Source organism: Desmodus rotundus, chromosome 1 (genome assembly GCF_022682495.2).
Source record: "Desmodus rotundus isolate HL8 chromosome 1, HLdesRot8A.1, whole genome shotgun sequence".
NCBI classification, from domain to species: domain Eukaryota; kingdom Metazoa; phylum Chordata; class Mammalia; order Chiroptera; family Phyllostomidae; genus Desmodus; species Desmodus rotundus.
This window is the reverse complement of record NC_071387.1, coordinates 51,041,538-51,057,097: the sequence shown is the minus strand read 5'-3', so window position 1 is coordinate 51,057,097 and position 15,560 is coordinate 51,041,538. Positions and strand designations below refer to the sequence as shown.

At 40.7% G+C, this 15,560-nt stretch overlaps 1 protein-coding gene across 8 annotated transcripts in view; it reads right to left on the bottom strand.

Annotated features, from left to right (window-relative positions):
- The window catches only part of SMARCA2 (SWI/SNF related BAF chromatin remodeling complex subunit ATPase 2), a 158,373-nt gene that overhangs the window by 2,550 nt on the left and 140,263 nt on the right, over positions 1 to 15,560 (bottom strand). For 7 of the 8 annotated variants that reach the window (XM_053924100.2, XM_071221521.1, XM_053924107.2 and 4 more), the window contains 3 exons: positions 9,310 to 9,415; positions 8,765 to 8,866; positions 5,507 to 5,639 (listed from right to left, as the gene is read on the bottom strand). In XM_053924100.2, the coding sequence (XP_053780075.1) occupies positions 5,507 to 5,639; positions 8,765 to 8,866; positions 9,310 to 9,415 (341 nt within the window). Of the gene's footprint in view, positions 1 to 8; positions 2,003 to 5,506; positions 5,640 to 8,764; positions 8,867 to 9,309; positions 9,416 to 15,560 lie in introns of those variants that run through there. The other variant, XM_071221523.1, reaches the window with a different exon arrangement.

The following is a 15,560-nucleotide window of genomic DNA, read 5'->3' as shown; positions in this document are numbered from 1 at the left end:
AGCGAAAACACAATAGACAGCAATGAGGGGTCGCAAGGAAATCTGTTCACAGGTAGATGATGTCCAGGAATGTACAGACCATTCTTGATTCATACCTGTTTCCTGCCGTCCTGTCTAGTTGGTGCCCCCTCCGTTCACTTTCACTTGCAAACATGTCTCAGTTGGATAATAACTTATACTGTTACCTTAAACAGGCAACAAGAGGAACCGAGGTCCCACAGAGGGCAGCTGGGTCCTTCCCGTGTCTCCTAATGGCTGAACAGGGATCTTCCTAAACAGGATAATGAGAGCTGCCCTTTCTACTTTGTGGGGGAGAATAGGCATTTATTTAATAGAACTTTGACATTAAAAAATATAAATTAGTTTAAGGGTAAAAAAAAAGGCCAATAATTTTACTGTGTAGATAACTCCAGTTGACTTAAAAAGAAAATTCAAATAGTTGAATAATACTTTGAACAGTGTAGAATGGTTCAAAATGGAAAATAAAAATGAAACACTCAAACAAATGAATATGAAAGCTTCCTTTCCCATCTCCAGTCTCTACCCTGCTGTTCTCTGTTTATTCCCAGGAAAAAAGTATACATCCACACCTACAAACAAATCCTGTGCGTGTACGATTCTCTACTTCTACAGAGAAAGACTATGAAGAATTCAAGTGCACACACACATGTGCTTTATACACTTACCCCAAAGGGATCTTTATGTGCCCATATTCCAGATAAGCGGGACATTTCTATGTATCAGCCTGAGAACTTTCCACCTAATGTGTACACTAGAATGTTTTTTAACCAGTTCTGTAGTGATGGGTGTTAAAGTTCCCAGCTTTTTGCCTCTACAAACAAAGTGCCTTAAAGCTATTTGTTGGCCTATCTTAGCAGAATCTGGAGGAGGTATGGTGCACATGTCCATATGGTGAGCTTCTAATAGTGTTCTGCTACATCAGCCCCGAGAGACAGCATTCATTCCACTCTCACAGGGCTATTCTGAGGATGGACATAAAAATGCTTAGAAATGTCCAAAGTGCTAAAACATAAATATAGGTATGTATCCCGGAGTATAAGGAAAATCTGCTCCATGGCATTGTTCTGGGACAAGTATCCACAGAATATCATTTTTAGGGTTTGATGATGAAATCACTGAGGAAGGATGTGGGTCTCTCGTTCAAACTAGTTTTGCTAGAATATCATGTTTGGTGGGTCTCAAGAGGAATAAAATTCCTAGGAATAAATTTAACCGAGGAGAGAGACCTGGCCACTGAAAATGACAAGACATTGATGACAAAGGCTGAAGACCCCAATAAAGGGAAACATATTATAGTTCATGCTCATGAATTGAAAAGATGAATATTTTAAAATATCCATACTACCCAATGCAATCTACAGACTCAGTGCAATCGCTATCAAAATTCCAGTGGTATTTTCACAGAAATAAAACAAGTAATCCTAAAACTTATATAGAAACCCAAAAGACCATGAATAGCCAAAGCAATCTGGAGAGAGAACAAAGTTGGAGGCACCACGCTCCCTGATTTCAAACTATTGGTCTGGCCAAAAAGCCTGTTACCTTTTTTCTGTACAATGGCTCTACGAGGCCCTCGTTGTCATTAACTTCACTTGAAACAATTTTGATAGATTACAGTGTGATTGCTGTCATATCAGTGTGTACTTAAAAAGAAACTTATCAAAATTGGTGAACTTTTGTGCAGCCATTTTAATATTGAAGATGGAAGAAAATATGCAACATTTTTGGCATATTGTGCTTTATTATTTCAAGAAAGGTTAAAACACAACTGAAATGCAAAAAAAGATTTGTGCAGTGTATGGAGAAGGTGCTGTGACTGATCAAATGTGTCAAAAGTGATTTGTGGAATCAAAGATGGCTGCGCCCGGGCAAGTTGAGTGAAGGTTGCAGCGAGCTTTGGTGGCTGAGGAAGCGTGGAGGAGGCACCGATTCTGGGAGAAGAGCATAAGACTCAAGACGGAAAATCATGAATCAGCTGGTACTGTCAAGGAAAAACAAATTGTTGATATCATAACCAGAAAAATTAATCAACTTCCAGAAGCAGAAAGGAATCCACTTGAATATGGATCAGCATATATTGGACTCAATGCTGCTCTCTGTGGCCTAATAGCAAACAGTCTTTTCGGCGCGTCCTAAATGTAACACAGGCTCGTATATCTGCTGGTGTCAAGAACAGACAATGGGGAAGGAGAGTTCTTCAATAAATGGTGTGGGAAACAGGACAGCTGCACGCATGGGGGTTAAACTAGGTTACTATCCTACACATTACGAGAACATTAACTCAAAATGGCTCACAGACTTGAACATAAGACTTGAAATCATAAATTTCTAGAAGAACACAGAGGCAGTGAGCTCTCTGACATCAATCTGGGAAGTGATCAAGATTTGACACTAAAAACAAAAGCTGTGAATGCAAAAATGAACAAGTGGGACCGCATTAAGCTAAAAAGCTTCTTGCACAAAGGGGACCATTAACAAAATGAAAAGTTAACCTACTGAATATGAGAAAATATTTGTTACTTATATATTAGATAAGGAATTAATAAAAAAAACTCATATAACTCACTAACCAAAAACCTAATAATCTGATATAAAATAGGCAAAGGATCTGAATAGGCATTTTCCCAACAGATGGCCAATAGGTACATTAAAAGGTGTTCAACATCACTAATTAGGGAAATACAAATGAAAACCACAATAAGATATATTACCTCACACCTGTGAGAAGGGCCATCATCCAAAGTATAGGAAACAAGTGTTGGTGAGGATGTGGCGAAAGGAAACCCAGTGTTCTTTGTGGGGAATGCAAATTGGTGTACCTACTATGGAAAACATCCTGAAGGAAACTCCCATAATTAAAAATAGAACTTGCGGCCCTGGCCAGGCAGCTCAGTTGGCTGGAGCGTCAACCCAAACACCAAAATGGTTGCAGGTTTGATGCCTGGTCAGGGCACGTACTGGAGGCGACCGATCAATGTTTCTTTCTCACATTGATGTGTCTCTCTTTCTCTCTCCCCCCTTCCTCCCTCCCTAAGTCACTCAAAAGACATATCCTCAGGTGAGAATTAAAAGAAAAAGAACTACCAAATGATCCAGCAATTCCTCTTTTGGGTATTTATCAGAAGAAAGGAAAATACTAACTCAAAGATACCTCCACCCCCACACCCCCATGTTCACTGCAACATTATTTACTAAGTGTCATCAACAGACGAATAGGTAAAGAAAATGTGAGATTTTATATATATATATGTGTGTGTATATATATATAAAATGGAACACAACTTGGCCATAAAAGAATAAAATCTGCCATGTGCGACAGCACGGACGGACCTAGAGGGCACTATGCCAAGTGAAGTAAGTCAGAGAAAGACAAATACCGTATGGTCTCACTTATATGGGGAAACTTAAAAACAAAAATGAAGCTTATAGATACAGAGAATAGATTTGCTGGCTGCCAGAGGTCAAGGGGGAAGGTTGTAAGGTGTCAAAATAGGTGAAGGGTGTCAAAAGGTACAGAATCCAATTATAAAATAAATAAGTCATACATAGGGCTAGGGTATAGCATGATAAGTATAGTTCAGAACATTGTATTTTACATTCTGAAATTTGCTAAGTAAATCTTAAAAGTTCTCATCACACACAAAAAATCAATTTTCTAACTATGTATAATGACGGAAGTTAACTAGGCTAATGGTGATCATTTCACAATATACACAAATAACAAATCATGATGTTGTACACCTGAAACTAATATGATGTTATGTATAAATTACACCTCAAGAGAAAACAGAAAGTTTAAGAGGAGGAGGCTCAAGAAAGTGCCAAAGAGATGCACAGGGAAGTGGATTCTCCTCCGGGGCCTCCAGTGAAAGGAACACAGGCTGCTGACTCCCTGATTTTGGCCCAGAGACACCCATATCAGAATTGTGACTTACGGAACTAGGAGATCCTAGATTTTTGTTTAACTAAACCACAGAGTTTGTGGCAATTTGTTATAGCAGCAATAGGAAGTTAATACACCAAGCCTCGAGAGAGATACAAGAGGCTAAACTGACAGATGGGATGGGAGGGCAGCTATTTGAAAACAGATTAGAAATCTGGCTCTAAAAAAGGAAATATCCAGCTCAGATAATGCAGACTTATTCATCAAATGTTAGGATACGAGAACTAGGTAATAATCATATAAAATTGAAAATGGTTAAATAAATAAAAGGCAGTATCACTCAAAAGAATGAGACCGGATATGGGGAAACAGACTGTACAGGATGTAACTCCAGCCGCGTGGCAGGACGTACGCATCAGACATTTAAAACCTGCCTGCAATGGTTTATGGGTAAGACCGGTTAGGACAGCGTTATTTACAGTGAGCTCAACATGGCTGGGAACATCACACATGGCGATATAAACTGCTGTGGAAGAACACCGACTGCTACGGGAAAATGCTCACAATAAGTAGAAGGATCGCGCTATAAAACTGTGTATAAACAAAATCCTTAAGTATAGAAAAAACTGGAAGGAAAGTTAAAATGTTAAATGTATATTGGATAATAAAATTATACAGATTTTCCTTTCTTAAAAAGTAGTTTTCCAAGTTGTCTCTAGTAAGTATGTAATTAGGAACACATCTTCTAAAAGTTTGAAAAGCGTATCTGTACTGTTTACATAGCAGACCACAAACTACTGGGATTTATTACTTTGAGAGGAGGCATGGGGTGAAATCATAATTAGGTAAGAAGACATTTTTGACTCTTGAAGGCAGTTTGAACTTTTGAAGACTAAGGTTATCAACCAAAGTTGGGACTATGGTACTTCCCTCGGGTGCAGAATTTTAAAAGGGCATCGAAACTGAGTAATGAAGACAAACATTCCAATGCAATGTTTTAAAAAAACTCAAAATCAATGCCAAAAATACAGGATGAACAAAATATTAACATTTTGAATAAAGACAGGATCAGTATCTGATCCATGATGGATTAGAGTCCCCAGTTCCAACTCAACAGGGCGATCATTTTCCAAAGCAGTGTTTCTGAGCATGTGGTCATGGGCCAAGCAGCAGCTGAGTCCCCAGGGAACCGTTAGAAATGCGCACTCTCAGATCCCACCTCAAGGCACCAATCCAAAACCTGGGGGGAGCCCAGCTATCAAAACCACTGTGCTAGAGAACAGGTGGGACGTATCACCTGCAATGTTGATAGGAAATATACATTACACTCATCTTCGAAGCCAACCTACAGGCAGCATTTGCTCTGAGCCTGCCCATGTGCTAAGCTTTTGGAGCGTGCTTATCATCTCAGTTTTCCAGAGGAACAAACTGAGCTTGAGCCGGGTTAAGTGCACTGCCTGCGGTTGCCCGGCAAGGACACAGTAGAACAAAGACTGGAATCCAGATCTGTCTGTCTCTAACATCTGACTTTTACCGTCTGTGAGAACACTGATGCAGGTGGTAAGGGGCAAAGCAGGAGAGGAACCAGATACTGGAGCTGACCTTCCGACTCTGACTCCTCCTCCTCATCTTCCTCCTCCTCTTCATTGCTTTCTTCCTCACTCTCCTCCTCTTTGGCAATTTTCTGCCGTGCGCTCTTAAACACCGACTGCAAGACGATGGAGTCTTCATAGATCTAAAGGGGCGAAGTGGCATCTGTTAAAAACTGCAAGCGGGGGGCCCAAGATTCACAACTGTAGCGTGCGCTTCTCTTCCTTATGCAACACGCCAGCTTTATTTTACGTGGATTTTAGTAGAAACGTCAGCGTTAGCTTTTATGCCTGCAGGAAAACACCCCTGTCTGATATCGACACGCGTATTCTTATAGAAAAAAGCCCATACGCAGTTGAAATAATTTCACTCTGTGTGTGTTTCTGTGTGTGTTTCTGTGTGTGCGCATTTGTGAACTTGGGAAAGAAGGGTGGACTTCCATAACATATCCTCTCAACTTCAATAACAAAAGTATTTTAAAAATTACATTTCTTATTTGAATTGATCTACCAAATAGTGCAGCAAAGCAACCTTTTTTAAAAATGCAATTCCCCTAACAAAATGGAGGCTATCCTTTATTAGTGAGTTTATCAGTACCAACCAACACTATCCCAATCAATACTTCATTTTTAGCGCATGCACGTAACTGAGCACAGCCCTGTGTAGCTGCTGAGAGAAATGTAAAGTTCAGGAATGTTCCTTTTCAAAAAAAAGTTTAAAGGAGAAGTGCCATGTGTCCAGCTATCCCACTTCTAGGCACATATCCAAAAGACTGAACGCAGGCTTGAAGAGAGGTCCACACACCCATGCGCACAGCAGCATCACTCACAATAGCCAGGAGGTGGAAGCAAACCAAATGTCCACTGACGGATGAATAGACTACAAAGTGTGGCTGACATGCCGTGGGATGTTATTCAGCCTTAAAAAGAAGAAACTCCTGCCACATGCCACAATATGGGTGAACCTTGAGGACATTAGCTCAGTAAAATAATCAGCCAATTACAAACAGACGGACACTAAAGGAGTCCTCTTACATGAGGTATCTAACGCAGTCAAATTCACAGAAATAGAAAGAGAGGTGCTGGGGAGGGGAAGGCAGGTGAGTTGTAAATGGGTGCAGAGCCTCGGTTTTACAGGGTGGGAGAGCCTGAAGATCTGCTGCACGACTGTGAGGATGTACTTAACACTACTGACCTGCACACTTAGAAATAGTTATGATAAATCTCGTGTTTTACCACAGCTAAGCAAAAAATAAAGAACACGTTAAAAGTGATTTCTGCTCTCTAAGAACGTATTCTCTTATTGTAAAGATGAGCCACACACCAGCAACTTGTAGGGACCCCCCAGTCCAGTAGGAGGACACAGGACCTGGGGACAGCACTGGGCTGGGGCCCCTGGGTGGAACTAGCTAGAGCCATCAGAGATGAGCTGGACCTTAAAGGTGAGGGGGGCTCCATCATGGGTAAGAAAGGAGAGGGGACTTTTAGGAAAGAACAAGTGAGAAAGGTGAAGAGGCAAGAATAAAAAGGATGTACCTGGGATGACACCAATGCCAACGTTCAGGTTACAGTATTGGACTGTGTTACGCGTTACTATCTTATGATGATACAAAGGACACTCGGGCTCTCTCTGCGCACTATTTCGCACAACTGCAGGCGTATCAGGGAAAGCAGGTGTTTAAGGGACCAGTCTGACTAGACTGTAAACTGTTTAGTTTGAGGAGCAGCAGGAAATGAGGCTAAAGAGTCAGGGTAATGTACAGCTTTAGAAAACAGCCTATGGAGATGAAATTTACTCTAGAATTTGATAATAAATGGAGAACTGCTAAGCTTGGTGGGCAGTAGATGGACAAGATGAGGTGGTGGTCAGAGAAAGATAAACTGCCATCCCGGATGGACTGGGAGGGAAGCCAGTGAAGAGGCCGTTTCAGGTGTGAGACAGTGAGTGTGGTCAGAGAAGGAGGCTGCGGGGCTGGAAAGGGACAGGGTACTTGTCACAATGTTGCCATAAAGAACCCAAAAATCTACCCAGAGACTGTACACAGACATTCACACAAAGATTTCCTTGTTGACTCGTATATTTACTCTCTGTGTCCTGGTTTTCGTCTTATCTCTCTTTGAAGAGTTTCTTGAAAATGCAAGGTTTGATTTCAAGACCCGTTGCAGTCAAAATACTAATACTGTTAATTGCAATTAACCTAGAAATGTACAGTCTGTTCAAGACACGCTCTGAAGATTCCCTCTTCCCCAGTTTAGTGACTAGAATTGACACAAAGGTCCAGAAGCACGGTGGGGAAAGAAGCCCAAGGAATTGAATGGTGGCTGACACTGCACTGGCTGGCAGACATATTGACCTCTCTTCTTGTTCTTTTTAATTCATGGGTCTGAGAGCATTAGGCCGGAAAAACAGATAGGAAAATGGGAGTTCCAGCAAAGGGTGAGTGAAACTAAGGTATAATTAAAGTGAAAGTGTCCTCCTGTAGTTACAGTCAAACCTCGGTTCTCGAACATCTTGGTTCTTGACCAAGTTGTTCACGGAGAAATGTCTCAGTGCATCGGTTGACAAAACTTCGGGTCTCGGTTATTTACTGGACAAGGACAACCCTTTCAGGCTAATACCTGTATGGTCAGTCTCTCAGGAAACAAAGGAAATTCAGTTTTCGAACAAATCACTTCTCGAACAATTTTCCAGAATGAATTAAGTTTGAGAACTGAGGGTCCACTGTATTTTTAATGAATTCAGTGTCACTATATACTCTTATGCTTGCTTACTGTGGAGATGGGGGATAAAAAGAATTACAATTGGCCTTATAAAAAGCAATTTTTTTGGTAGGCAATTAAGGCAATTTTTTTAATATATATCTTTTGATTTAAATCATAGTAGTTTCAACTCTTGATGCATGGTTACGATCAGAAAAATGAAGGTAAATGTAATGAAATATACAATCTCTATAAAAGTCAAAATTGGACCTCCTGCCTTTGAGCATTACATTGAGTGATTTACTTGAATTCCTCCTCTAATTAAAAGCGAAGCCTTTAAGGGAAGTGTGAGTAGGCGTTAGTGTAGCCGTGGTACAGAAGAGCTGGCATGAATTTGAAAATGCCAAAGCCTCCATTTACTTACACAGGTAGCATGGAATATAGGCTTTTAATTTTCATTTTTCTTCTGCCAGGGTAGTGACAATGGTTCAAATGTAGAAAATGAAATGTTTTATTTAAAAGAACATAAGACATTTAAGGTGAAAATTTGTTCAGACAACTAAAGACACACCTGAGATCCCTCCAAGTTGAACGTCTGAGCGTTATGACAGAGAAGCATGACATCTTTCTCCAGGTCGCCCAGGCTCCGGTACTTATGATTACGAATTCTTTCCTAATGAAAGTTTTGGAAAAAGAACAGAAGAAAGAAGAGGGAGAGAAAAATACAACACTCATTTCTTGGTTCACAAAGGCTGATTTTCCCTTTGTCTTCTCAGCATACAGCCCTGCCAGGAACGTGGGCCTGCACAACTCCAGGGGGCGCCATTCACAGAGCCCACCCTCCCACTCATGTTCCTTCTAACAAGGGGGAAGAAGGAGCACATGATGGGAAACAGAAAGAGCAATGGGTCTGAAACTTCTTAAATAAAATAAAATATAATAAAATAGGAGCTCTCAGCTTAACGATTAAATAACACACATCATATAAAGGCACAAGACATCCCAACCTTTCTGGTGACAACATGCCACTGCCACCTCCTAACTATCATCATTTCAGTGAATTTACATGTTGTTATTTAAAAAAAAAAAAAAAAGTTTGTAAAAAAAAAAATCTACCTTTATTTTTTTGAAATCCACTGGTTTCCTAATCAATTCATAGTATTCGGGTAATTCTTTCCTTGAAGGTAACTGAATGAAGACTTCACTGAGCTGTCGCCCAGAACTGTAGGGTGAGGGAAATAGACACATAACAGATCATACACTACTGAGGAAAGGTATTATTTCATTTTAGAGACTGTCAAAAAAGCAAACTGGCATCCCATGCATATCGATGTGGGGCTCTTTATGCCAAGGAAAATTCTACAACTCTACTGGAGATTAACGCCTCTTCTGCGAACTCCAAAATCACATGAAAATACCGTAGGTCCCCACTTCTGTCACACATCTGAGAAGTCCACTGTAGATTTCTTTCAGAGCCATTATATCTTTTCATTCCGATAGAAACATTTACAATATCCCATTCAACCAAAATTCAATTTTTAAATGACTAATAACTGAGTTGGTAAAAAAAAAAAAAAAGACTATTTCCATAATCCTTTGTCTTCAAAGTCACTTTATATTTAGAAAATATATTAGAATATGCTCTGGAATCTCAAATGAAATGTGTTTGTACGTACCTAGTGAGTGCCTATCATTTCGGTCATGTTCCTTTTCGAGTATTTTACATACTGTGTACCTTTATTACTATTACAGCTCGTCACCTCACCTACCTGCTCTTTTGTGTGTATGGAGCAATCTGGGCAGAAAAGAACAAACGTATTTAGCGAGTGAGGATGCCTGGTGTTTCTGGACTGGTGCTGGCCCCTCCCCCAAATGCATGGTGGCTTTATCTGACAGCACATTTAACAGCAACAAATGCTTAGCTGTAATTTTGAAAAAAACAGGATATAAAGCAATACAAGCTTTTAACGTCATTTATATTAGAAGCAGACATGGTTAAAAGAACAAAATATACATAATTTAGATTCACCAGCCTAATATCTGACTTGGCCTATCTAGATCAATAACAGCTGGAGGGATATATGGTATAGTCATTTTTTCCACAAAAATCTTGCTTCTCTTATGATGCCATCTCTATTTCTTTTGTGAAGCCAGAAATATTTAAAAAATAACCATAAATCACTGCCATGTAAATTTCAGAAGGTGATTTTCGGAGTATGCCAGAATGCTAGAAGCAGCAGCAAAGAATGAGTGACAATATGCTGTTTTAATCCATAGTCCCAGTTGTATAATTAAAAAATAATCATAATGACAGTTATCATAAAAAAGGCATGCGCAGTAACTCAAATGGTTGCCTAGCAACCAGTGGGGAAAATGCTGAAGTGCAAAGGGGCCTGCATAAATTAACCGAAAATCCTCTGTCAAAGGGATGGGCGAGTTTTTCTGTTTTACTGGGTCACTGTTTTATTTTTTAATGCATATAAGGGCTTCATGAATACTAAAACCAGGCGCAAACAAAGAGGTTTAAGAAGACTGTAGTTTAATAGGGAATTGGATTTTTAGATTACTGTGGCAAGAATCAAGGTGTTTTTTCTCCCACTCACGGCCATTCATATGCCTCCCACCTTCCGAGGTTGAGAAATGCATTTGTACCTCCATAAATTATATCACATAGTATATAACAAAACCTACTTTATTTACTATCACCTTCAACATATGGCCACAATTTCTGGTCTTTTTCTGCCATTCTGAGATTTATATATACAAACATTTTACCTATTGGAAAAGGAATAGCTGAAATACAATTTATAGACACTAATTTTTCTACTAGTGACGTTTATAATTAGCATTCTTTATAATCTAGCAACAATCAGAAAGTCAGGCCCCTTTGTGATCTTGGATTTAACACCTGACCCTCAGTGACATCTTCATGATGTCATTTTCCACATTGCCAACAGATGGTGTCATTTTTCTATTGACGGACTATGTGCACGTCTTTGCTTTGTACATCTGTGATGGACACACTCTTAACTTCAACTGTGCCACTGGTGCAGTGAGAAATGAGTGTGATAAAGCTCTTTCTGCAGGGCCAAAACGGCTAAAACAATGTTGGTTTGGGTCTCTGTCCTGAGTCTGGTCATAGAAATTCTAGACCTTCTAAGAAGACAAGTTCAGAGTCATATGTGCTCATAGAGGAGGAAACTGAATGTTCTGAGACTTGGGGCCAATAGTGTAAAATGAGACAAATTTATTCAGTTTCAAGATATTCCTACCCGTCTTCCCTTCTTCCCTCCTCAGAACAGAGGCCGCGGGCAAAAGGAGGACTCGGATGCTGTCCAAGACAGGCTCCCTGTGGCTACGTTGGCTCCATCTCCATTCAGACATCCCAGTCAGGCTTTCGAAGCCCTCCTCCGCTCCTTCCCTGCAAACCTGGTTTGTGCAGTTGACCTGACTCTTTGGCCAGGAAACCTTATCTCCTGTGTACCCCCAAGTACCATGGCCAATGCCCCCCCCATGACGAATTCCAAGCCTCCAGAGCTGACCCATCTATCACTCCATGGCTGGAAGGGTCTCTATCCTTTCCCTCCATTCAAATACTTCATTACCCATCCAGAATCAAGAACCCCTCCTCCATAAAAATGGAGGAGATTGTCCTCAATCTTAATTAAGTCTCTGTCCCTCACTGCTCGGAACTTAATTCCTCCATGTGTGCTCCTTTTGCTCTCCTCCACATAGGCGGGAACCTTTTACTTGCAGTCTAGCCCTCCCCCCCGTCCCTATCAGAGGCAGTGGGTCTGATGGCCCACTGGGGAGGAAATGCCCGGCGTTCCTGGGGGACATCCAGCTTTTCACAACCTATACAATGCAGGGTCAGTGTGACCCCTTGCTAAAGAATCGCAACAGTAACTTAGTTTTTCCTAAATTAAAGGTTAAAAAACAATAAGAAGAAAATGGAAGTGAAGCAGCCTGATAGTTCTGAATCCTTGGCATTTCTTTCTGAAACTTAAGCCTTTTCAGTCTACCTTTTCAAGTGCTTTTTTTTTTTTTCCAGTGCCGGAAAGTTCTTTCTTTTTTCTTTTCTTTTTTTTTTTTTAAGTACAGAACAATGGACTAATTGTACAGTGGTTTGCGGAAGGTGTTCTGTTTCTGTTGAAACGCTTACCCTACCCCCAAGGTATTTTCCATTATGTCATTTTACACCATTTAAGGCCTAAGTATAAATTGTTACCTAGAAGTGAGCTCCCCATCACAAAAATGATTATCTGCTCCCCTCCTCCAAAAAAGGACTGCACCGATGCTCTGTAATTTCAGGTCTACTTCAGACAATGATTTATCGCAGAAGAAGAAACACCACTCTGAGAAGGCAGGAGATGGGTGGGGGAGGAGTGTAACCGGAAATAAAAATGTAAAGGAACCCACTGCACTTACTAGAGTTTACTGATGCTGGTGGGCGAGCAGTTTCTCCCCACAGAGGCCAATGCGCACAGGGACACGTGGCCATGATGTCATGCTGTGACACACAAGCCCTCCAAGCCACTGTAAATGGTGGTTTGAAACCCTGTGTGTACAGCTCACTCACAGAGACACATACACCGAGACCACAACTGAGGTTTACTCTGCTACGTTTCATCTGGGAACCAATAGTTTCTCCCATGTCGTCCAGAAACCCAAAGCAATGATTTCATATCTGTTCTACTGTGACTCCCAAATGATGACTGCATACATTATAAACATTGCATCAGCTTCACTTTTGACTATGTTTTGGGTGTAGTTGGAAGAGTACGACAGACTGAAATGCCAGCTAGGAAACCCACTCCTTTAAAATATACTGACTCTTAAAGTTTCCCAACAAGCCCAAACCAAGAAGATACGATGTTAGGTGAAGGTCTTTCTTTCTTCTTCTTCTTCTTTTTTTTGTTTTTTTGCTGCTTTACGATTTTTAAAATCTGCCCAAACTAATCTGTTGACAAACATTTATAATAATTATTTGTGAAAAAGATTTTAACTAAAGTTGAAATAAGTTTTGTTTAGTTAATCAGTGTAAAAATGTGGCTACCTTGTCTCTGTAAGAAAATGATGCCATAGTTTAGAATACCACCTAGAACTGGAAGAATTCTACAGGAAAGTTCTTACGGTCCTAAAGAATCAAATGCAGGAAATCATGTGGGAAAAAAACTCTAAAACTGGGTCAGTATTGGAGGGCAGTAGGTGAAAGCAAGAGGCTGCTTTTCAGGGTCAGATCCTGTGAGATTTATTGAATACACGTCACTTAAAAATGCTCTTAGATCCAAGTGGCACCCCACTTATCCAGAAAGACACCTGTGCCAGCCACAAACTCGGTGCCACAAGCACCTGCACTCCATATTCACTACTGAGAGCTCTCATCTGAAACTTCCTGCGTGTTGGCTGATGGTAATTCCTAGCAAGCTTGGAAATCTGACTTCCCAGACTCTTGGAGCATATATGAGATAACAGCAAAACAGCATGGGGTGGGGTAGGCTTGCTTTCGGTAGTGGAATTGGTAGCTGGCAAAAGTCACCAAGGATTATGTTAAGAATATAGGTCCATAATGTGCCTGAGTAATCAACAAAAATAAGGCTCCATCAGGTTAATGCCAGACAAATGCCCTGGTGTACAGAGACTACAAGGGGCTCCCTCAGCTCAGTAAGAAAGGCACCAAGGCTTTATCGAGAGTCAGAAATACAATCGGTCTGAAGCACAGTTTTACTTTCGGTGATCTACCCTAAGCTAAAATATAGACGCATGCATGTATACACACACGCACAGTTGTGTGTATACACATGTATACATGCATAATTTTATATGTGTAGGCTACAGGGTGTAAAGTTATGTATTTTAGAATTATGTGCCTTAAAGAAAGGTAAAATGCTTGTTTGTCATGACATTCACTGAAAAAAAAGAACACAGGACATCACATTTTAAATGCATGACAGCTTCAGCAGGGTTTTTAAAAAGGCATTAACTAAGGACCAGAATGACATATGCCAGAGCATAAACAAACACTAATAATAACATACTTAGTCAACAAAAGGAAGATTTACAATCCACCTCCATTTGGAACCATATTATCATCCACAAATAAAGTAGGTCTCGAACTGTTTTACGGGTTACCTTCTTTGAAATCATGCTGTAAGTCAAAAGTCTAACCTGATAACCCCGAGAAAGGACGTCTGGGGGCATAGGCCCCTCCTTTACTGTATCACCATGGACATCCCATGTCACCAACTGGCACCTTCGAACTCTACCATACAAAGCCAAATAAATAAATAGAATGATAGAACACAATTCTATAAAAAATTTAATGTATTGCAATCGTCAGAATCTACTATATAAAGTTCCCACTTCCTCAGAATTCTCTCATTGAACTTATGACTGCAAATCAGAGGTCCTTGGCGGGACATGGGGTTCAGAGGGTGGGTTGTTTGTTTGTTTAAGCAAGTATTTTGAGGAGACATTTGAGAAGATATATCATTTATCACTTGACTTTTTAGAAATAGTAACTCAGGACATCTAGATACTTCTCTTTTTCTCACTCGACATTTCATAACAGCTGATGCTGGTGCAGGATTCTAACTGTCCACGTGTCTACACCTGACAGCAAAGGCCAGTGGCTTCCTTGGTCGGCCACCTGACAGCTTTCCTCACCTGGTCTTGTAGACCAGGATGTCACTCAGGACACCTTCCTTCCGAAAGTGAGGACCCTCCTTCCCTTCCCCTGTTTTGTCCTTTTGATCTTTCCCTGTGCCTTGACTTCGTTAAGGTAAAAAACAAAATGCTTCAGAGATTTTTGCTGAATTGTGACCCAACTCAAAAGCATAAAGCTTTGGAAGGCAAAATCAAATGCCTCTCCACCTGAGCCGCAAATCCCAAGCGCCACTCTGTTAAAGGGGTGGGTCACAGCAGGCTCCGGAGCACTGCTTTCTCCTGTAATGGCCCTTTCAGTAAATTCTTAAGGAAGACATATGAGGTGCAATTCTAAAGGAGCGAGGCAGATTTTTCCCCCAGGAGTCTACAAGAACAGAGGGGGTGGGCAAAAGTAGGTTTACAGTTGTGAGTACACGAAATGGGGTTCATTCTGGGTTATTATTAATTCTATTATTTTCCATACAAACAACTGTAATAACTGCTGTATTTCAGCATAACCTATTTTTGATCGAAACACTTAGAGTTGTTTTGAGGACAGTTTATAAGACAGTTAGAAAATGAATTTAGTTATTTCCAGCTGGGACTCCTTTCCCTCCCTCAGAGAGAGGCCATTTATGTTGGAATTGGCCTGGAGCTTTGAGAAGCAGAGACCCTGGGCTTCTGGGCCAGGCTAATGCTGGAAGCCTTGGGGTGGCCTTTTG